General features: G+C 40.1%; 1 protein-coding gene across 1 annotated transcript; it reads left to right on the top strand.

Moving 5' to 3' along the window:
• Positions 1–927: 927 nt before the first annotated feature.
• Positions 928–16,206, top strand: LOC120413040 (ubiquitin conjugation factor E4 B). Its single transcript, XM_052710770.1, has 5 exons — positions 928–1,629; positions 7,235–9,298; positions 9,363–9,457; positions 13,328–14,547; positions 15,550–16,206. The coding sequence occupies exons 1-4, from the start codon at positions 1,485–1,487 to the stop codon at positions 14,429–14,431; spliced, it is 3,408 nt and encodes a 1,135-aa protein (XP_052566730.1). The 5' UTR covers positions 928–1,484; the 3' UTR covers positions 14,432–14,547; positions 15,550–16,206.
• The last annotated feature ends 6,758 nt before the right edge of the window (positions 16,207–22,964 follow it).

The raw sequence follows: 22,964 nt of genomic DNA, 5'->3' as shown, positions 1-22,964 counted from the left end.
CAGGGTAGAGATCGAAGGGCATATCGGATGAACCTTCGCTGCACACTCTCGATTCGTGCTACGCTGTTCTCGTAGTACGGACTCCACACAGAACAACAGTATTCTAGTGTGGAACGGACCAACGCACAATAAAGTGCCTTCAAACAGTAGATGTCAGTAAAGTTTTTGGCTGTACGGAAGACAAAACCAAGTTGCCGCGATGCTTTGGAGACGATGTAGGAGATGTGCTGCTTGTATGTCAGCTCCGTGTCTAGGAGCACACCCAGGTCCTTAACGCAGTTCTCACGAGGAATTGAAGTGCCGCAAATCTGGTACTCGAACTTAATCGGGTTACGTTTTCTGGAAAAAGAGATAACGGAGCATTTGGTTGGATTAACGACCATTCGGTTAATTTTGCACCATTCCGCGAAGTTGATCAGCTGTTGTTGGAGAACTTGAGCATCAGATGCATTGTCAATCCGGCAGTAGATTTTCATGTCGTCCGCGTACGACAGGCGTGGAACCGAGATAGAATGGTTACAGTCGTTGTAGTACAGCAGGAATACAAGTGGTCCCAAGTGACTGCCTTGTGCAATTCCCGAAAAGGCATCAAAGACAGCGGACAGCCAATCACCGATCTTGACGCTAATTTTCCGGCCGGTTAGATAGGATTGAAACCAACGCAGGAGAACCCCACCGATTCCCATTCTTTTCAGTTTTGCGATTGCAATAGAATGGTTCAGCTTGTCAAATGCGGCCGACAGGTCGGTATACACCGCGTCGGTCTGCGATTTGGCGGTGTGGTGTAAGCCTAACAACTCAATTTTGGGTAAGTGGGTATGTGAGCCAATTCTGAGCTAGTTTTGCAGGCCGTGTCGATTCTCACAAACTCACTGGGCACAAACTTTGACAGCTGCAGCTGATTTTTGTCGCGTTCGCTTTTGTGGTGATGTTTCGCACTTTTGAAGGAAGCTAAAAAGTGACTAGACAGAAATTTTTTTGGCTCATCTTTTTCGGACGCGCGCTGGTCAGGTCCGGTGACTGCGCGATTTTGTTGCGGTGGAAAGTCGGATTGTTTTGACTGTCGAGTGCGGGGAAGCCAATCCGGAACGTGAAACCTGGAAGTGGTGCGTGTGTAGGTGGAGAAAGACAATCCGTTTGGGCGACAAAGCAAGCCATTTTTCCTCTGTTGTGAGTGTGTGTGGTGTTACGACGACGACAACGACGAAGAAGACCAGAAGGAGGAGGAACGCGAGACGTCGCTACGGGTGACGTTTCCAACTTTGGCCAACGCGCAGCAGAAGGGAAAATCGCGGCCAACTTTTTTTTTTCTTCTCTGTGCCAGAGTGAAATTTGCAAAACAAAAGCCTTTGTGTTTGGTTGTCGTCGTCAGCGCCAACTTTGTCATTGTTTTGAAGCAGCTTCCCTTCGTTCCTCGTGAGCTGAGCGGAACAAAAACGGCTTCAAAAGTGGAAGTGTCTCAAGCGAAGAGGAAGCAATCCGAGATGGAGCTCACCCCGGAGGAAATCAGGGCCAGGCGGCTGCGGAAGCTGGAGACCAGCTCGACGGCGACGGCAGTCGTGACTGCGGTGGACCAGCTGGCGGCCACATCCGGCAGCGCCGGAGACGGCAAGGAAGCGGGGGAAGAAGGTAACTTTTTTTTTGGGTCCAAGGCCGCGTGACCTAGATTCGAGCAGGAGGGTTTCGATTAAACATGCGAAAAAGATTCTGTGTCAACGGTGGGAGTATTTCGCAGCGCGCTGAGAGGAGACGAAATTTGCGACGTCGTTGGTTTTGCGAAAGTCTCGAACTTTTCACCTCGCTTCTTCTCGAGCGCTGATGGGTGAAAAGTTTAATGACGGGGAAACTACGCAGATAAAAGTGCGTTGAACTTGTTTTCTTTTTTTCGGGGAAGATTGGCTTTAATTACGCATTGTAGGTTAATGTTGAAAAGTCATCACTTTTGCTTTCGTTTGAGTTTGTTTTGTTGGTTTCAACACAGCGTTGGCTTCACAATTTTCCAAAGCTCCTCCAGTTTCTAGACATGTTGAGGATTTTTAATTGCTAACTTCTTAAATGATAGATTATGAAGTTAAAAGTAATAATTTCTTAGACAATAAAAAATAATAAAATACCTCCTCGATTTACTGAAAAAGTAACTTTTTTGAACAAATTTGCTAAAAATCGCTTGGCATCAATACAAAAACTGTTTCAATCATGTGTGTATTGTCTTTGAACGAAAGGTTTTTGACCATAGATTATGTTTGGCTTCTCCCAGGCGGATTTATGTCAACAAAAATTCCATACTTTTTTTTCTGAAATACTTTTTTTTCTGAAATCTGGGACGAATTGCAGGCCAAGGGCGAATGATGCTGATGATACCTCTTCAGTTGACGCTCAGGCGTCAACATCCTGGAAGGAGCGTCACTGACTACGTCCGTAGTCCTGTTAGATCATTCTTGATCAGGACAGCATGGCTCTGGTTCCTTGCAAGTGTCCTATTTTCTTACCTCCACGTTGGCTTGGTTTCGTCATCATGATGACAAAGTGTGACCTTGCTGGTGGCCTGTGGAAACGGCTCGTAAACCTTTGACCGTCGCAGGTCAGAATCGAGACGGCTAAAAGAAAGGGGCACGCCAGGGAAGTAATTTGTGATTGTAGACGGTATTGTTTTGATTCGCAGTATGTTGAGTCAACTGCTGTGGATGTACCTGAGCATCGCAGAACGGGGTTTCTCTTCTCTTCATTCTCAGCTACCACCTATCTACTATTTTTATTTTGCTCTACTCATTCTCAATTGCTTCACTGATTCTTCAGTTTAATATCCATCATTTGATTTTTATTTTGCTAACTTTTGATTCTCTTATCTCTCAAAGCTTTTCCAATCGTTTTTACCAATTGATACTGCTGTAACAAACTTTGTTTTGTTTTTATTTTATTTTTTCCTTAAAAATATACTTTTCCTTAATGTACTAGTAATATCAAGTCTATTTATCATTTGCCTAATCTTTTTTGATTTTATTGCGAATTTATTCATTTGAATAATTCTTTATCTGTCCTATAAATTATCATTACTATAATCTAAGCTTGTTTTGTATCTCTATTTATTAACTATTGTCTAATTTTACATCTAATACATTTAGCTTCTCATTTTTATTCTTTAAAATACGCTCATCATTCTCTTACTATTGATTCTTGATTTTTATAAAATAAATTCTCTGTTACTGCAGGCCAAGGGTGCATGATACTGATGATACTCGTCAGTTGACACACCTAGGCGAGGAACATCCCGGAAGAGCCCAACTACATCCGTAGTGCTGTTTGGACAAAACAGCATGGCTCTGGTTCCTTGCAAGTGTCCTATTTTCTTACCTCCACGTTGGCTTGGTTTTCATGATGACCTAGCTGGTGGCCTGTGGAAACGACTCGTAAACCTTTGACCAGCGAGGGTCAGAGTAGAGGCGGCTAAAAGAAAGGGGCGCGTCAATGTGGGAAAGGGAAGTAATTTGTGATTGTAGACGGTATTGTTTTGATTCGCAGTATGTTGAGTCAACTGCTGTGGATGTACCTGAAACATCGCACAACGGGGTTACTCTTCTCTTCATTCTCAGCTACCACCTATCTTCTGTTTATTTTGTTTCACTGATTTGCTAACGCGGCTTCTGTTTACTATCCTCCATTTGATTTCGATTTTACTTATTTGATTCTCTTATTTCTCAACGCTTTTTCACTCTATTTTACCAATTGATGCTGCTGTAACAAACTATCTTCTTTCCCTTAATCTGGCAGCGATGCCAATTTTGTGCCTTTCTTTATTTATCTATTTGAATAATTTCTCATCTTCCCTGTAAGTTGCCCTCAATAAATCTAAGCTTGTTTGTTACCTCTATTTATTAACTATTGTTAATTTCTTTATCTACTTCATAAATTATTATCTTTCTTTTATTATTGATTCGTTACATAGTACATTTCCTTCACTGTCCATTGTTTTGAAACTTCGCCTTTTTCTTAAGCAAGTGAGGTTCGAGCCCTTACTCAATTTATGGAATGATTAAAGGATTAACACAAATATTACTATTATACTTTTGAAAAACTTTTTTAAAATGCTTAGGACCAAAATATTGTAACAAAACACCGCGACAGAAGAAATAGCAACATATTAACACGACTCAACAATAGGGAAGATTTCAGGAGAAAACAATACACAGTAAATAACAATTAGTTTTTGAATTCAAACTAAAAATATAACAGTTTTTGCTTTAATGAAAGTTGTTAGGCACACTTTAAATGGTTAGGCGCTTATACTTACATCAAACCCTACGTAATGTACCACCCCCGGCCGAGTTAAAATGCGTAACCGGAAAAGAAGGTGTGCATGCCTGGCACGAACACTCAAAGCGTGTTCTAGCGTGCTGCTCGTACTGACTCAGAGCAAGGGTGAGATGTAGGTGTAAGGGCAGTGCGTGTTCGTCGGGAACCTAGTGCATAAGATCGGTCAAGGCCCGTTCTTACACTGAAAATTGCGAATTGCGAATTGCGAATAAATTCTCTGTTACTGCCTATTGTTTTCAATCCTCACCCTTTTTTTTAAACAAGTGAGGTTTGAGCCCTTACTCAATTTATGGAATGGTTAAAGGCAAGATTAAAGGATTAACACAAATATTACTATTGTATTTTTGGTAAACTTTTATAACATGCTTAGGACCAAAAATTGTAACAAAACACCGCGACAAAAGAAATAGCAACATATAAACACGACTCAACACTAGGAAAGATTTCAGGAGAAAACAAAACACAGTAAATAACAATAAGTTTTTGAATTCAAACTAAAAATAAAACAGTTTTTGCTTTAATGAAAGTTGATAGGCACACTATGGGTCTAGCTCATTTCCCCGAATGCCATTTCCCCGAAAATCATTTCCCCTAAATGGCCACATCCCCGAATACCACTTCCCCTAATCAGCTACATCCCCAAATGCCATTTCCCCGAATATCATTTCCCCTAATCGGCCATTTTCCCGAATGCCATTTCTCCGAAGTGACACTTACGCCAATTGCCGTTTATTTAAATTGGGTATGCTGTTGATTAAATGTTGTAAGTTGGGTAGTAAAGCTCTTTGTCAATTTTTATGAACAACGGTAAAATACAAAATTAAAAACCATTTCTGCTAACTTTTTTTTCATTTTTATGCAAATAAAAAGTTTTTGACAAGACAACATTTTTTCGATGGATCAACTATGGTCCCCTTGGAACGAGCTGTCAAGTAGAAGCTTTTATGCCAAGAAGGGCTGCGAAGTGATTTTTTAAAAATTGAATTAAAAATCCATTTTAAATCCTTTGCGGTCGTTCAAAGGGTCATTGTACTTAGAAATATAAGCCTTATCGTTGTGAACAATAATATCACAAATTATAGCGGAATTAAAAGGAACAACTCGTCTCTTTGTATTCATAGTAATGCATTCTGCTAAAACGCTCAATCAAACCACAACAAATTTAAGCTTAATTTTAGGACCCAATTACAGTCCAGACTCGATTATCCGAAGTTCGATTATCCGAAGGTTTGTATGGGACTTCGAATAATCGAATCAAAAACAAAATTTTGTTTTCGTTTTTTTCTTCTTTTTCTTGTTTTAAACATCAAATTTGAGTTCTGCAACCCCATTTTAGTCAAATTTGAAAAGTTGATTGCCTATTAAATAAAAAAATGCTTTTTTTTTCAATATTTCAACACCGCCATATTGGCCTTGGATTTAAAAGTTCTAAATCACTTTAACGTAGTTTAGGGGACATACGATCGACAATAAAAAATAGGCATAACATTTTTTTTTCGTGATTCGATTATACGAAGTGAAATTTTTCCGAAACCTTCGGATAATCAAGTCTGGACTGTACTAGATCTTTTTGTCTTGTTTTTTTGTTTGTATTCAACCGCTTAATTAGATGTTGTTTTTGGGAAATTTGTCTTTTTTCGTATTTTTTTCAAGAACCCAAAAATGAAACAATTAGGTACATAAGGCTGGTACAAATTTTATTTATAGTTTTTGTTGATTATACTTTTCGCCAAATCCCAAACCAGCAATGTGAATAAAATGATCAGTGTGTACGGGGTTCTGTACTACGAAAATCGTAGGGTATGTTTTTTGAATTATAAAAAATAACAGAACTTCTATTGCATTATTATTATCATGTCTATAAGAAAAAAGTATTTGTTTTGAGAATATATGTATAAAAAAGGTCTGTAACAATATTCATTGTATTTGAATTTGTATTGAATCTCCCCTAAAATGCTACGTCTGTTCTGAATGAAGCCAAAAAGAAAGTTGATCATTCAAGGCCAATGCGAACCTTTAAATATGTTGTTTGATGTGATAAAAAATTGTCATAATTTTTTTTCTTTTAAAATGCCATTTCCCCGAACGCGGTCAAGCGGAAATGCCCGGTGCCCAGGAGCGCGCGCGCTCCGGGGCACCGGGCACTTCCGCTTGACCGCGTTCGGGGAAATGGCATTCAGGGAAATGACTATTCAGGGATATGACTAATCGGGTAAGTTGCATTCGGGATTGTGGCCCATTCGGGAAAATGGCATTCGGGGATGTGGACGATTAGGGGAAATGGGAAATTCGGGTAAATGGAATTCGGGGAAATGACTATTAGGGGAAGTGTCTTTTCGGGGAAGTGGCATTCGGGGAAATATCCCTTCGGTAATATGGGTTTCGGGGAAATGTCATAGATTCCACACTATAAATGGTTAGGCGCTTATACTTACATCAAACCCTACGTAATGTACCACCCCCGGCCGAGTTAAAATGCGTAACCGGAAAAGAAGGTGTGCATGCCTGGCACGAACACTCAAAGCGTGTTCTAGCGTGTTGCTCGTACTGACTCAGAGCAAGGGTGAGATGTAGGTGTAAGGGCAGTGCGTGTTCGTCGGGAACCTAGTGCATAAGATCGGTCAAGGCCCGTTCTTACACTGAAAATTGCGAATATAATCAACACCGATTTTGCGTTGAAACAAACCTTGATTTTCTCAATTCCACAAAAGTCTTTTGTTGTTTCGAAAAAGCTGCCCTGACGTTTAGCGTTGATTCAACAAAAATAATGATTTTTAAATCAACAAAACGTTTTGTTGATTCAAATATGCCTTATTTTTCTGCGTGTACCTATACCTTGACCTATACAATCAAATTTGAATATCAAATTGACATTTGAAAAAAGTATAAAGTTTGTAAACAAAATCCCTTTCTCCCTCCGCAGGTTGCAGCACCAAATCCGGCGACACGCCCAAACCTCCGCTGGAGAGTCCAACCAAACCAGCAGTCGAGAGTAGTTCGGACAAACCTCCAAAACCCGCAGCCGCAGTAGCAACAGTTGTGGTGGAACCCACCAAGATGGACCAAGAGGACGACTCGTCGTCCAAGTCGCCCGAGGACCGAGCGCGCGACGAGGCCGCCACCCGCGAGGAGCTGCAGCAGATTGTGTTCCGCATCATGAACATCAACAGCCAGATCCGGTACTCGGAGGCACGCTTCAGCGTCGATCCGGCCGTGCTGGAGAGTGCGCTGGAGGCGTTGGAGGGGCGGAGGTATCGGGAGTTTTGCGCGGAGATTATAACGGAGGTGGTGAAGGAGTTTTACGAGGGTCGGTTGATTGATTCGAGTGGGGGTGGAGGTGGTGGAAGTGGTGGACTTTCGGACAGCTGGAGCAGCATTCCGTCGAAGAAGGTGAAGCCGATCGAGGAGATTGAGGAGGTGTTGGAGGGTGGGAGTACGGCGATGGAGATTGATGACACGACGCCGCTGTGTTCGTCCAAGCCGAGCATGAAGGCGTTCAGCTCGAATCGGGTGGCGGCGTTGGATTATCTGATCAACTGTTACTGCCGGGCGAACGACGAGGTGTACAGCTACACGAAGATCAAGAAGAGCAAGAAGATGTACTTGGTGGAGATTTTGCCGGATGTGGCGGCAGTGATTCGGCAGCAAGCGCTCAAGTATGCGATCCTGCTGACGAAGAATCGTTTCCAAAACTTTGCCCAGATTGACGATCCGGCCAAGTTGATCTTGGAGAAGTCGCCGCTGCTAACGTTGATGTACGAGAACAAGGTTCCGTCGGATTTCCTCGCCAGCTTGATGGCGGAGGCGCGCAAGCAGGAGTCGGATTTTGACGAGATCTTTACGATCGTGCTGGACGATTTGTACGTGGACATGCAGAACGCGATCTGCAACGAAAACATCATCGGCGATCCGTTAAACCGACTGAAGGAACTGGTTGAGATAAAAGTTGAGAATACCAATCCGATCTGCAAATTGATCGTGAAGCACGTTGTGTTCCTGCCAAGACTGACCCTAGACAAGTACGCTGCCCGGGAAATTTCCAAGGTGTCCTTCCTGGCGCCGTTCCTCTCGCTGTCCGTTCTTCTCGACGAGAACCCAAAATTCGCCACGCACCACTTCCTGGACAACGCCTGCGATCGGACGCTGTCCGCTTCGTTCCAGACGTTGCTCGGTAACACCCGCAAGGTGCTGCACCAGATCTTCCTGTCCCTGCTAACCAACCTGGACAGCCGGCAGGAGGTGCTCAAGTACGTCTCGGAGATCCTCCGGACGAACCACAAGCGAATCCAGTACAACGCCGACGATCGCTTCCTCGCCAAGGACGGCTTCATGCTGAACTTCATGTCGATCCTCCAGCTGCTCTCCCTCAAAATCAACATGTCCCGCATCGACCCGTTCTACCCGCACCACCCGGAAGCCCTCATCGACATCGAGGACGAAACCAAGCTCAAGTGCTCCTCCCAGGAGTACACCGACTGGCTGGAGACGACCCGCGCCAACCGCAAGTGGGAAACGCCAAAATTCGTCACCCACTGCTGGTTCCTGACGCTGCACGCCCACCACCTCGGCATCATCCCGGCCATCCAGCGCTACAACAAGCTGCTGCGCGCCACCAAGGAACTGCAGCGCATGGTCGACGAACTCAACAACAGCAAGGCCCAGTGGGAGAACACACCGCTCGCGCGCCGCAACAAACAGGTCCGCGACCGTTGCGTCAACCAGATCAGCAAACTCTCCAAGGCCAAACTCAGCTGCGACATTGCGATCGTCGATCCGAACGTCCTCGGCGCCTGCACCCAGTTCTACTCGAGCGTGTGCGAGTACATGCTGTACCAGATCGAGAACCGCCCCATCGAGGGTCTGTTCGTGAACAAGCACCCGCCGATGTCGCTCGTGCCGAGCGAGAACTTTTGCGCGCTGCCCGAGTGGTACATCGAGGACATTGCCGACTTTATTCTGTTCTGCATGCAGCACAGCAGCATCACCGGTGAGTCGTTTGTAATTTCTGTTTAAAAACAATTGACACTTACCTCTGCGTTCCTTCGCCGTAGACTACGTGGACAATTCGATCATCACGTGGATCCTGACGCTGGTTTGCGCGCCGCACCTCATCAAGAATCCGTACATCACTGCCAAGCTGATTGAGGTAGGTTTTGCTTAGCTAAGACAACAAACAGGAAACATTAACTAGATTGGTGTTGGTAAAATTGGTAACAGAATCAAACTGCCGATTACGGACGTAATAATCAAGTACCTAGGACGAAAAACTGGTTCACTCGTACGAATCATCCGATCAAAGCTACTTTTCTTTTCGCAACCATATTGCATTTTGATCATGGCAAAGTTTTTCCTTTTTAATATAAAAGCTATCAGTTCTTGCGTCAGTGCCTTTTGTCGTGTCCGCTTGGCGTCGCCGTGCTGTCCACCGAACGTAACCTCAATTTTACCCGGAACCATCCTTCCGTGCCCGTATTCTTGGCGTTGGGTTGGGCTGTGAAGAAAAGTGCCAACATTGCTGCCGATTGCGTGCTCCCACAACCAAAGACTTCAGCTGCTAACAAATCATTTTTTTGTTGCTCTGGAATCTATACGAAGATTTGGCAAGCGATCAAGTAGGTATAAGTGAGCAATTGAGCGGATGAGGCTGTCAAATAAGCCCGGGTATATTTGTTTTCATACAGCATTATGTCGTATCCACGTAGGTACTTGATATTTACGTCGGCGTTTGGGAAGTGCTCGTATTGCCTACTTATTTTGATTTGTACTATATGAGCAATTCTCTGAGATTTCGGTCATTCGATTTTTTTGTATTTTTTAATCTGGCTGAAACTATTTTGGTGCCTTCGGTATACCCAAAGAAGCCATTTTGCATTATTAGTTTGTCCGTATAGTTTTCCATTCAAATTTGGCTGCTGTCCATACAAAAATTATTGGGGTCTTCGGCAAAGTTGTACAGGGTAATTTTTTTTGATGATTTTTTTAAACTTTTTGTCACTAAAACTTGTTTTGCAAAAAAAAAACACTTTTTTATGTGTTTTAGGGGACATCAAATGCCAACTTACAGGTTGTGCAAAAAATCTTCAACCGAGTTATGATTTTTGAATCAATACTGTTTTTTTCAAAAAATCGAAATATTGGTCGCAATTTTTTTTAATGTCATTTTTCGATGTAAAATTTGCAATCAAAAAGTACTTTAGTGAAATTTTGATAAAGTGCACCGTTTTCAAGTTATAGCCATTTTAGGGTAACTTTTTTGAAAATAGTCTCAGTTTTTAATTTTTTTTAAAATAATGCACATGTTTGCCAACTTTTGTAAAAAATAGTTTTGAAAAGCTGAGAAAATTCTCTATATTTTACTTTTTTGAACTTTGTTGATACGACCTTTAGTTGCGGAGATATTGCCATGTAAAGGTTTAAAAACAGAAAAATTGATGTTTTTTAAGTCCCATCCAAACAACACACCATTTTTAACGTCGATATCTCAGCAACTAATGGTCCGATTTACAATGTTAAAATTATGAAACATTTCAAATTTTCCGATCTTTTCAAAAATTATATTTTCAAAATTTTCAAATCAAGACTTACTTGATTCAATATTACGCCCTTTTGAAATGTTAGTCTTTGATTTAAAAAAAATGAAAATATTGTTTTCGAAAAGACCGGAAAATTTTACCATTTTTTTGCGTGTATAATTTTTTGGGTGTAGTTTCTTGTACCTACAACATTGCCGAAGACACGAAATCAATCAAAAAAATCCTTCAAAAGATACAGTTTTTTGAATTTTCATACATCATTGTTGTGTGGACACCTTTGGGAATACCGAAGGCATCAAAACAGTTTCAGGTTGATAAAAATATACAAAAAAATAAAATTCAAAAAAAAAGATCGATTTCGTCATTTTCTCCATGTATGTAACCCCTTAAATTAAATAAAGGATTTCAATCCTTGACAACGAGTAGAAATGATGGACAAAAACATTGAATAAAATTTGTACCACCCTAATTATAGAATTCTAAAAATCGATTCACAAATATTAAACTGTCAAAATTGTAGAAAAAATTAAAATAAATTTTTAAATTGTAGGTTTTTAGAATTCTTTTGAATTTGAAAAAAACAACCGTGAGATTCGAACCAGCAACCTCTGGATTGTGCGCGGTCTGATTTATCCACAGGGGCGGGTCAGTCGGATAATTGTTCGAAAAATTTATTTGCTTACAAATGGCGCTTAGGGCCTACTGAAAAGTAACCAGAGAATTGAAAATTTTTGAAACTAAAAAAAATGAGCTTCTATAATTCTAAAATTTTTTAATTCTTCAATTTTTTTTTATTCAAAAATTGTAGAATTCAACATTTTAAGGAAGTTTATATATTATTAAGTTTTAGAATTCCGAAATTACGATAATTCTAGAATTTTTCAAATAATCGAATTAATAAATACATTCTCAAGTTCTGAACTTCTTCAATCATAAAATTCCAGAATTCGGAAATAATAATTTCTATACTTCTATAAATCTAGAATTTTAGTGTTTTTTTAATAGGTTCTATAAACATATGAAAGACAATAGCTTATAGCCTTTAAAAAAAATCCAAAATGATGTGTGTGTGCAACCAATCAAACGGGACCACGTGGCCGCTTCTTACAAATTGAGTTGTTTCCATGTATTTTTGGATCTACATTCTATACATGCAAATAACTCGCATAGGCATTTGAAAGGTGTTAGCTCTGCCAAGCTTCGGTGACCCATTTCTACGCTGGCTAGCCGAGCGCGAGGTACTTCAGCTTTATCGACAAGCCCCGCCCTGAAGAACATTTGCACCAATCGGATTCAAACGTTATTTAGAACTTCCGAACCCTTGTCAAATGGACAAGGACCCAGCGCGTATATAGTTGATGGTGGTAACAGTATTCCTAATTCCAGTCATAGCTCACCAAGTCGCGATGGCCTAGTGGTTAGCATTTTGCTTACCAATCCAAAGGACGGGGGATCGAACCCCGACTCGAGCGACTTTGATTTTTCGTTTATGTTCAGAGTTTCAAGATTATTATTTCCTGTACTTTCTCGTTGGGAGCAGATGGGCATCGATCCCAGAACCATTCGCTTACAAAGCGAACACCGTAACCAGTCAGCCACGGCCGCTCTCTAACCTTTAAAAAAAATCCAAAATGATGTCCTTAAGCTTAAATTTTTTAAATCATTGTTCACAGCGATATAGCTTATTTTCTGAATACAATGACCCTTTGTACGGAGAAAAGGAATTTAAAATAGATTTTTAATTAAATTTTCAAAAATTACCTTCGTGGCCAGCGGCGCCAAGTTTTGAATGAGTATGTAGGGGGGGGGGGGGGGATTTGGGAGGTCACATGGGGGGTCTCGCCAAGGCAAAGGGTCAACATTTGGGGGAGGGGGGGGGGGGGTCAAAAGGACCCGTGCCCCCCATAATCGGCGCCTCTGTTCGCGGCCCTTCTTGACAGAAAAGTTCCTACTTGACAGCTCGTTCCAAGGGAGCCATAGTTGATCCATTGAAAAAATGTTGTCTTGTCAATTTTTTTTTTTCATACAAATGAAAAAAAAAGTGATCAGAAATGGGATAAAAATAAAAAAGTTTAAAAATTTACTTTGCGAGCCATGGTTTTAACACTTGAATAAAAAAAATAAGTTTTAAAATGCATTTTACACCTGTCCAGTTGTTTTGCAATCATTAGTTTGACGAAAATGTTATTTTTTGAAAAAAAAAAGTTTTTGCGATACTATGCATTGGAATTCCAGAAAAATTCTAAATATTTTTTATCCAGCTCAAACATGCTAAATATGACATCAATGCAGAAAAATGCATTTTAATCTGTTTTCAGTTGACTTCTATTTTCCTAAAAAAAAATTTGACCTCGGATTTTTCGGACCAATTATGAAGGGGGGGCGACATAAACTTTGAAAAAGATTTGCAACGGCCTAACGCTTGCAATAATCCGGTGTACAATCTGCTATAAAATAACGCTACTATACCTTGTCCTTTGCAGGTTCTCTTCGTGACCTCGCCGACCATCCAGACGTCCTCGCAGCGCCTCTACCTGCAGATCATCAACCACGAGCTGGCCCAGACCGCTCTGGTAAGTGCCCTTATGAAGTTTTACACCGACATCGAGACGACCGGCCAGAGCACGGAGTTTTACGACAAGTTCACCATCCGGTACCACATCAGCCACCTGTTCAAGGGCCTGTGGGACAGCGTCGTGCACCGGCAGGCGATCGTCAACGAGTCCAAGATTGGCAAGCAGTTTGTGAAGTTTGTAAACTTTTTCCTGAACGACACGACCTATCTGCTGGACGAGTGCCTGGAGTATCTGAAGCGAATCCACGAAACGCAGGTGCTAATGATGGACGACGCGGCCTGGGGCGAGCTGGGCACGGAGGCACAGTCGAGTCGTCAGCGGCAGCTCGTTCAGGATGAGCGGCAGTGCCGGTCGTATCTGACGCTGGCCCGCGAAACCGTGGACATGTTCCACTATCTGACGATCGACATTAAGGAGCCGTTCCTGCGGCCGGAACTGATCGACCGGTTAAGCTCGATGCTCAACTACAATCTGCAGCAGCTGTGCGGACCCAAGTGCAATGATCTGCGCGTGAGGAATCCGATGAAGTACGGCTGGGAGCCACGCCGGCTGCTCGGCCAGCTGATCGACATCTATCTGCATCTGAGCTGTGATGAATTTGCCGCCGCACTGGCCGCGGACGAGCGATCCTTCGAGAAGAACTTGTTCGAGGACGCCGCGAACCGTGTCGAACGAATTGGCATTCGAACGCCGATGGAGGTTGAGGAGTTCCGCAAGTTGATCCACCAAGCGTCGGAAATCTTCATCCAGAACCAGCAGAACGCGGACGAGTTCGCTGAGGCGCCGGACGATTTTAAGGATCCGCTGATGGACACGCTGATGACCGATCCGGTGATTCTGCCGTCCGGCACCGTCATGGACCGTTCGATCATCACGCGGCACCTGCTCAACAGCAGCACCGACCCGTTCAACCGGCAACCGCTCACCGAGGACATGCTGAAGCCGGACACCGAACTGAAGCACCGCATCGAGCAGTGGATCAAAGATTATCGCGCCAAGAAGAAACAATAAGACTACCCTTTTTGTGTGTGTCGACGACGAACGCCGTGACAGAGAGGACAAACACTCAAAAACTGAATTTACTATTATAACAATACACACACACACACACGCATATACATATAGACTAGGGTGTTTCACTCAAACAAAAAAGTTCTCAGAATCAGGCAAACCGAGGTTCCCCTAGTAGAGGATACCCATAGGGACTCTCATGCCAAATATCAGCCCATTTGGTTGAGAATTGGCCTGTCCCCAGCGGTTCAAAGTTTACATGTAAATTACTATGGGATTTTTATGCTTTTCGTTCAATCGTTCCTACAGGTCTAGGGACAACATGGATTCACTCGGAATAAAGACAGGTGTGTAAAGGATGGTCCAATGAACAAAGTCCAGAAGGAATTAGGGTTGTCCATTCTGTCCCCAAGGTGCGCATTGGATCGACGTCCGGTGTCTCCAGAATCAACGATTCACCCTTCAAATGCACGCATTGTCCTTAGTATGCTATGACGGCTAGCTGAAAATTACGACGCCTCATGTCAGACGGTGAACACGTGGCATAGCATCCGCTCAAGTTTTGGCTCAGAAACATACTTTAAAGTAATAAAATTATAATTTTTGATGTTCCTGTAACCATTTGAACTATTCCAAATAACGTAACATTATGATTTTGTAATAATAATGCAATCGATGCTTCCCCACGTGTTCACCGTCTGACATGGGGCGTCGTAATTTTCAGCTAGCCGTCATAGCATACTAAGGACAATGCGTACATTTGAAAGATGAATCGTTGGTTTTGGAGACACCGGACGTCGATCCAATGCGCACCTTGGGGACAGAATGGACAACCCTAATTCCTTCTGGAATTTGTTCATTGGACCATCCTCTACACACCTGTCTTTATTCCGAGTGAATCCAGGTTGTCCTCAGACCTGTAGGAACGATTGAACGAAAAACATAAAAATCCCATAGTAATTTACATGTAAACTTTGAACCGCTGGGGACAGGCCAATTCTCAACCAAATGGGCTGATATTTGGCATGAGAGTCCCTATGGGTATCCTCTACTAGGGGAACCTCGGTTTGCCTGATTCTGAGAACTTTTGGTTTTGGATGAAACACCCTAATATAGACGTATTTATATTAAAAGAAAGTATAGTGCTAAGCTAGGACTTACCTTTCCTCCCTCCTCCCAATTTCGACCCGCAAATCCCCGAAACCCCACCTCCTTCCCCCTTCTATCTATCGGTGCTGAGAAGTTGAAAGAAACAGAAAACTGGTTGTCACAACACACACTTATCAATCGCGTTGAGTCGCGCGTTATCGTTAGCTATTGTTCTCCCCCCACACCCCGCTGCTGAGATATGAGACCGTACAATAAACCCCAACCGCGTGCAAATTGGAGAGTAGAACAAATCAATCCTTCCATTTTTGTGCTCTTTGTGATGGAAACAAAAAAAAACGAACAAGGTTATTAGAGAAAAATTTCAAACAAAAAAACGAGAAGCGAATAATCTCAAACATGATTTAAAGGCGACGACGACGGCCACTTGGAAAGAAAACAATAAGTAAAATTAACGCATCTTTACTCACTCTCTCTTTTTTTTCTCAACCTGGAATAGAAAAATAATAAAGTTTTACCCTCACCCGTGCAAAGGATCGGCGCGAGAGCAGTGATGGATTCTGGGCTAGGATGGCGATGGCCATTGGGTATCTTTCCTCTTTTCTAAATCTGTACCGTGCATTAAGCTAGTTCTTTAAATAAAATTTAAAAAGCTCATATTGGTAAAAGGTTGCTTGTTTTGATGAGGGAACTGAAAAGAAACTTAGTGTAAACCGGGGGTGCTCACAGTTTTTGAATGGTGCGGGCCAAATGTGAAAATTTGTTATTATTATTAATGAATTAATGAAATCCATAAAACCGAAAAACAAAACATTTAGGGAGCCTTTTTTATTACGTAACGCAAATTTTTGGGTTTTTTTAAATGTATTTGAAGTTTATGTCCCTCCACTCTGGTCAAAGTAAAAAATGAAATTACAAGGCATGGTTATAACATATCAATGAAAAAACAGTTTTAAATGCGTTTTATACCTGCCCAATTGTTTTGCAATCATTAGTTTTCTAAATATCTAAGTACCTATTGACGATTTTTTTTTTTGTATCGCCGATTTTTTTTTTGCGCTGCTGTGCAACGGTACCGTCATCTGGGGTGAATCGGGACTACAGTCTGAATAGGGACAGCAGATTTTAGAGCACTTAAAGGTTTTAAATTTGGAAATGGATGCACACTAGGGTGCCCAGAATATGGGACTTTTCCTCAAAACCTCGCTCCACAAGTTGAAAATTGATTTTTGGGCTATTTTAGGACTCTGGGTCAAATATGAGCAAAATCGGTCAACATTTAGCTCTAACATGGTTAAAACTGCTGTCCCAATTCGCCCCAGTTGACGGTATTTCAGAAAAAAATCAAAATAATTTTGATCGATCCCAGACATGCTAAATATGATTTTGAAAGCTGGAAAATGCATTTAAGTTTGGGAGCGACATAAACTTCAAAAAATATTTGCAATGGCCTTATAAGAATAAAAAAAGCAACAAAAAATAAGTAAAGTTTGAGCCAAATAAAAACAGCATACTTTAAAAAATTTAAAATCAGGACTAACATTTCAAACGGGCCAAACATTCTACGCCCTTTTGAAATGTTAGTTTAGATTTATTTTTTTTTGAAAATATTGTTTTCGAAAAGATCAGAAAATTTCACGACTGTTTCATATTTTAACATTGTAAATTGCACCATTAGTTGCTGAGATATCGACATTAGAAAATGGTGGGCTGTTAGAGTGAGACTTTGAAAACATCAATTTTCCTGTTTTTTAACCTTTGCATGGCAATATCTCAGCAACTAAGGGTCGTATCAACAAAGTTCAAAAAAGCAAAATATAGAGAATTTTCTCAGCTTTTCAAAAATATTTTTTTCAAAGGTGGACAAACATGGTCACTAACTTAAAAAAAATAAAAACTGCGACTTTTTTCAAAAAAGTTACCTAAAAATAGCTATAACTTGAAAATGATGCACTTTATCAAAATTTCACTGAATTGCAAATTCGATTTTACATCAAAAAATTAAGTTGAAAAATTTTGCGACCAATATTTCGATTTTTTGAAAAAATCTGTATTGAAACTGGATGTAGGGTACGTTATCCATTAGGTGACCCCTTTCCTATAGTGGACCCTCTGAAGGGTTTTTGATGAAAAATTCAATAAAATCACAATTTCAAGCGTGTTGTTGTCTACAAATCATTTATTTGGCATGTTCAGCATCATTTAAAACAATGTTTACTGACATTGAATTGTCCTTTTCACCAAAATAAGTGTTTTGAGTTCGACATCTGAAATCAGCCATGGCCACTAGCATTTTCACAACAAAACTGCATTGATATTTTATGATTGATTTAACTATCCAATCATTTTTTGACTGCTTATTTAACTTCAGCAAGTCGAAATAATCTAAGTTTAAGGAACTTTACTGAAATAAAGCGAAGAACTGCTAATTTTCGAGCAAAAATTAGGGGGGTCCAATATAGGACAACGAAAATCTAAACTTTTCCAAAAGTGGACCCCTGTTAATTTAACCTTCAAAAATGAAGAAAACTGTGTATTCAAGCAAAAGTTTCTCTAAAACATACAATAAATGCTTGTTGTTATCAACCTAAACGCATATTTTTTTCAATTATGAATATAAATAAAGCTAAGGCTACCAACTCTTACTGAGCCAAAATCCGTATACTTTACCGATATGACACCATGGTATAACAAAAACTGTCAAGGAATTATTTAGATAAGTTTAGAATTTGGGAATAAAAATATTGTTGTTAAACGTTTAAAAGTTTACGAAATGTCAAGTTTGCTTTTACGAATAATATCGTTGTTAGTGTTTTCACGAAAACATTTCTAGAGGTCCTGTAAATACAAGCACAACACAAGGTTTTCACAAGCCAAAATTTGATCTTTTATTTAATAAATATGTTTTGTAAGGATTTTGAAAAGAACAATCATTGACAATCACGTTTGAACTGAGGATAACCCGGAAAGTTATGCAAGTTATCCCTGTAATATCAAACTGACAGTTAAATAAAAATATCTAATTAGAGAAAGCTTTGGCCCAATCAAAAAAGCAATGAAATTTTTAAAAAAGTTGTTAAAATTCCGTAAAGATCCGTATTATGCAAAAAATTCCGTACTAAAATTCCGGCCTGTTAAAAATCCGCGGAGAAGGTCGAAAATCCGTACAGTAAGGAAAAAATCCGTACAGTTGGTAGCCTTAAATATAGCTGTTTTCATGTTAAAAGTACCAAAAATGCTGAAGCCGTAAGAATTTTTAATTTATCAAAACTGTAGTTAATTGTACATTACTGAAGCATCATAATTGCAGTTTGAAATGATATTTTATAATAATAAATCAATAACAAAACATTTTTTTAAATAAACATGCGTGGTTTTATTAGCAACTGTAAACAAATCTGTTATTTAGTTTCGGTCAATCATTTATGTAATTAATATGGAAAAAATGCATCAAGATTACTTTTTTAAAATTATTTTTATGTTTATAGTGGTTTTGAAACGTTTTCTCTGATCTTTTTCCGAAATAAATGTGTTTAAATGTATGTTAGGGTTTTTATTGTTAAAAGCCAAATTTGTTAACAAAACATATTTGTTTATAATGAAAAGTGAGCAAAATCCATCTTTTATTCATTATATCTATCATTAGACCTACACCATGCATCAAAACATCAAAAATCGGTTAAATTTGGTATCAAAATAACAGTTTGCCTATAGTGGACCCGGGTCCACAATCGGATTATGGACCCGGGTCCACTATAGGAAAAGGGGGTCCACAACAGGCAAAAAAAACTTTTTTTTTTCAAATGGCTATTTTTCTGCTCAAAAACAAATAACTGATGAAACAAAAAGTCAAAATTTTTCAAAAGACTTCAGATTTCATTGTTTTGTACAAAGGGTTATGAAAAAGTGCTTAAAATAATAAAAATTTGTGAAAAATGTGCTTCGGCTCTACTAGGGGGTCCACTAATGGTTAAAATACCCTAATTTTCATGATTTACAACTTAAGAGCGAGTTTTTCACCGATGTGAAACTGGTCGTATCGATGTGCTCCGTTTTGGATGAAACTTTCAGCGTTTGTTTGTCTATGCATGAGATGAACTCATGCCAAATATGAGCCCTCTACGACAAAGGGAAGTGGGGTAAATCGGGCATTGAAGTTTGAGGTCCAAAACACATGAAAAATCTTAAAATTGCTCGCATTTCCGTAAAACTTCATCAATTCCAACTCTCTTAGATGCATTCGAAAGGTCTTTTGAAGCCCTTCAAAATGTGCTATAGACATCCAGGATTGGTTTGACTTTTTCTCATAGCTTTTGCAAATTACTGTTAAAAATTGTTTTTTTAAAAACCTTAATAACTTTTGGCAACAGCCTCTAACACCCATACTCCTATAGGTCAAAAGTTAGGGAATTTCATGGACTATAAGCCTACGGTATTAACTTTTTGGCCAATCGCAGTTTTTCTCATAGTTTTTCGATTTTTCTAGAACAAACATTTTACAACGTTAGTTTTTGCCCTGTAGGCCAAGAAGACGGCACTTTTTGGTCTCAATTTTGTCATATTCGGAATCCTCGGTCAATTTCACGTAAGTTAGAAGTATTGGAGTTGTAATTTTGATTTAAAAAAAATTAAATAAAACATTTTTGAAAAAAGAAATAGATCTTATTTACCCTATGATCAATACGTCAAATGCTGTATCAAGTAGGCGAAAACTTGTTTACCCCTAATCCGACAAAATTCTAAATAATATTTTAATTAATTCTAAATGGCATTTTTTCCAATCAAATTCAAAATTCCAACACTTCAATCTAATGTAAAATTTTCTGAGGATTCCGAATATGTCAAAATTGAGACCAAAAAGTGCCACTATGGAGGCCTACAGAGCAAAAACTAACGTTGTAAAATGTTTGTTCTAGAAAAATCGAAAAACTATGAGAAAAACTGCGATTGGCCAAAAAGTTAATACCGTAGGCTTATAGTCCATGAAATTCCCTAACTTTTGACCTATGGGAGTATGGGTGTTGGAGGCTGTTGCCAAAAGTTATTAAGGTTTTAAAAAAATCAATTTTTAACAGTAATTTGCAAAAGCTATGAGAAAAAGTCAAACCAATCCTGGATGTCTATTAGGTTTTACACCGTGACGTCATTTGACAGCTCGTGTGCACTGTTTACATGGTCTTCGTCGATTGTCGACGAATTTCCCCGAACAAAATCGACGACCGCATCGAACTGTGCTAAGTCCATGTAAACAGTGCACTCCTTCTAACCTCCAAATCGAGTCGGCGTAAAACCTAATAGCACATTTTGAAGGGCTTCAAAAGACCTTTCGAATGCATCTAAGAGAGTTGGAATTGATGAAGTTTTACGAAAAGGCGAGCAATTTTAAGATTTTTCATGTGTTTTGGACCTCGAACTTCAATGCCCGTTTTACCCCACTTCCCTTTGTCGTAGAGGGCTCATATTTGGCATGAGTTCATCTCATGCATAGACAAACAAACGCTGAAAGTTTCATCCAAATCGGAGCAACTCGATACGACCTCTAGAACAAACCGAGCAGAATCTACAAATCGACGTCGTCGTGCTATCTTGTCGCACCCGCCATTTTGACGTTCCGAGAAAAACGCGTTTTAATGTTTGACCTTGAATATTCAAAAACGAGAGCACGCAATGTAAACAATAACAAACACGTTTTGTTTGGCTCACCATTCTGTGCATTGTCCCAAAGTTTGGTTGAAGTTGGTTGCTGGAGTCCCGAGTTATAATTACAAATGTTGACGGTAGTCTAGCTTGTACGTGCGACAAACGCATCCTGACTTTCCTGGCCTGTAATCCCTTTGGCCTTTTGTCGCACTTACATCAATTTTCATGGAGTGACAAGATAGCACGACAAGAATGAAACTACTTTCATATGTAAAGTGACAAAAATGCACGGAGTTTTTTCGGTTTTTGTTGAATATCTCAGGATTGAAATCGAATTTTGGGGATCTGTGAAGGTCAAAAGGTGAGGCATTGTGAGCTGCACAAAATGGCGTTCTTAACTCAATTTGGCCCAAAATGCACGTACGACAAGTTAGCACGATGGCGACGAAATACTGCCTCTTAAGCACTTTTGTTAGGTAACAATATGTAATCCATTCTTTAAATATTTTTTGATGGTAAATTAAAGTTTGCCCAAGATTATTACCCTCGAAAACGTTTAAAAAATGCGATGAGCTATTTGCAAAAAAAGTTTTATAAAATAAGTAATTTCGGGGCAAAATGGCCACCTCCACGGGGCCACCCGTAATTTGTAAATTTGATTTGATAAAGGTTACATTTTTGAAGAATTTTTGACTGTTAAGACATATTTGACATATTTTCGATGAAACTATCAATTTTTAATCAAAATGCTGTTAAGACTTCATCCATAAAGTACGTCACGCTAAAATCAGCCAAAATTTACCCCCCCCCCCTCCCCCCTTTGTCACGCTTTCCCTATACTTATAACATGCAATGTCACACTTTCTCAGACCCCCCCTCCCCCCCTAGAGCGTGACATACTTTATGGATGACGCCTAACTGCCGGTTCGAAAATATTCCTTACTGTGATACAGCAAAATTCACTAAATAGTATTTATTTCAAAAACCACAATAATTCAGACCATTCACCTTCCCAAAAACCGTCCAACTCCAAGCGAAACTTACTTGAGGATACCGTGGAGATTTTCCCTTAATACTCTGAACAAAGTGGAGCATCAACACTTCCCGTCTTCCAAATCCCCTATCCTTGTCCCTGGTGCGCGGTGGAGATGGGAGCCGCCGGCAATGGACGGCTGCCATGGTGGTGAGAATCTAGTTCAGGTGGAATTGGTTCTATTCCCAATTATCGAATCCTAGGCAACTTGGGTTTAGACAATCATCACATCACACGGCGAAAATCCAGTCTGCAATCCGCTAAAATCACCGTCTCCTAGCGAAGCGAAGCATTGAAAATTCAGCAAGATATTGAGAAGCGAGACCAAGTCCGCCGTTTCAGTTCAACTCTGATTCCAAGCCGTGTGTCAATCCCGCCGCTGCTGCACAAAAGATGAAAAGAAACAGGTAAGACAAAATATCTTTTGAAAATCGTCTTTTAAATTGAATCGAATATGCTTAAGTATTGGCAACCAGATTGAGCTAGTTGCTAATGAATTGCGTGATTGATAACATTTAGGAAAATTTGTTCACTGATTTACGAATGGATACAACAGTATGAAATGACGAAAATATCAGATCAACGAAAACATAATATCTGTCACTTAAAAGCGGTGCACACAGATCTCACTTATATCAACATCAACATCTTAGGATTTTATAGATGGTAGAATCACTTCTCTTTAGTGTGATTTTATTGACTTAAGAACTAAGGAATAGTTGATGAAAGGCAAGGTGCAATCAATCTAACTCG

Source organism: Culex pipiens, chromosome 3 (assembly GCF_016801865.2).
Source record: "Culex pipiens pallens isolate TS chromosome 3, TS_CPP_V2, whole genome shotgun sequence".
Classification (NCBI taxonomy): domain Eukaryota; kingdom Metazoa; phylum Arthropoda; class Insecta; order Diptera; family Culicidae; genus Culex; species Culex pipiens.
Note: the sequence above shows the minus strand (reverse complement) of the source record. Positions and strands in the feature narration are given on the sequence as shown.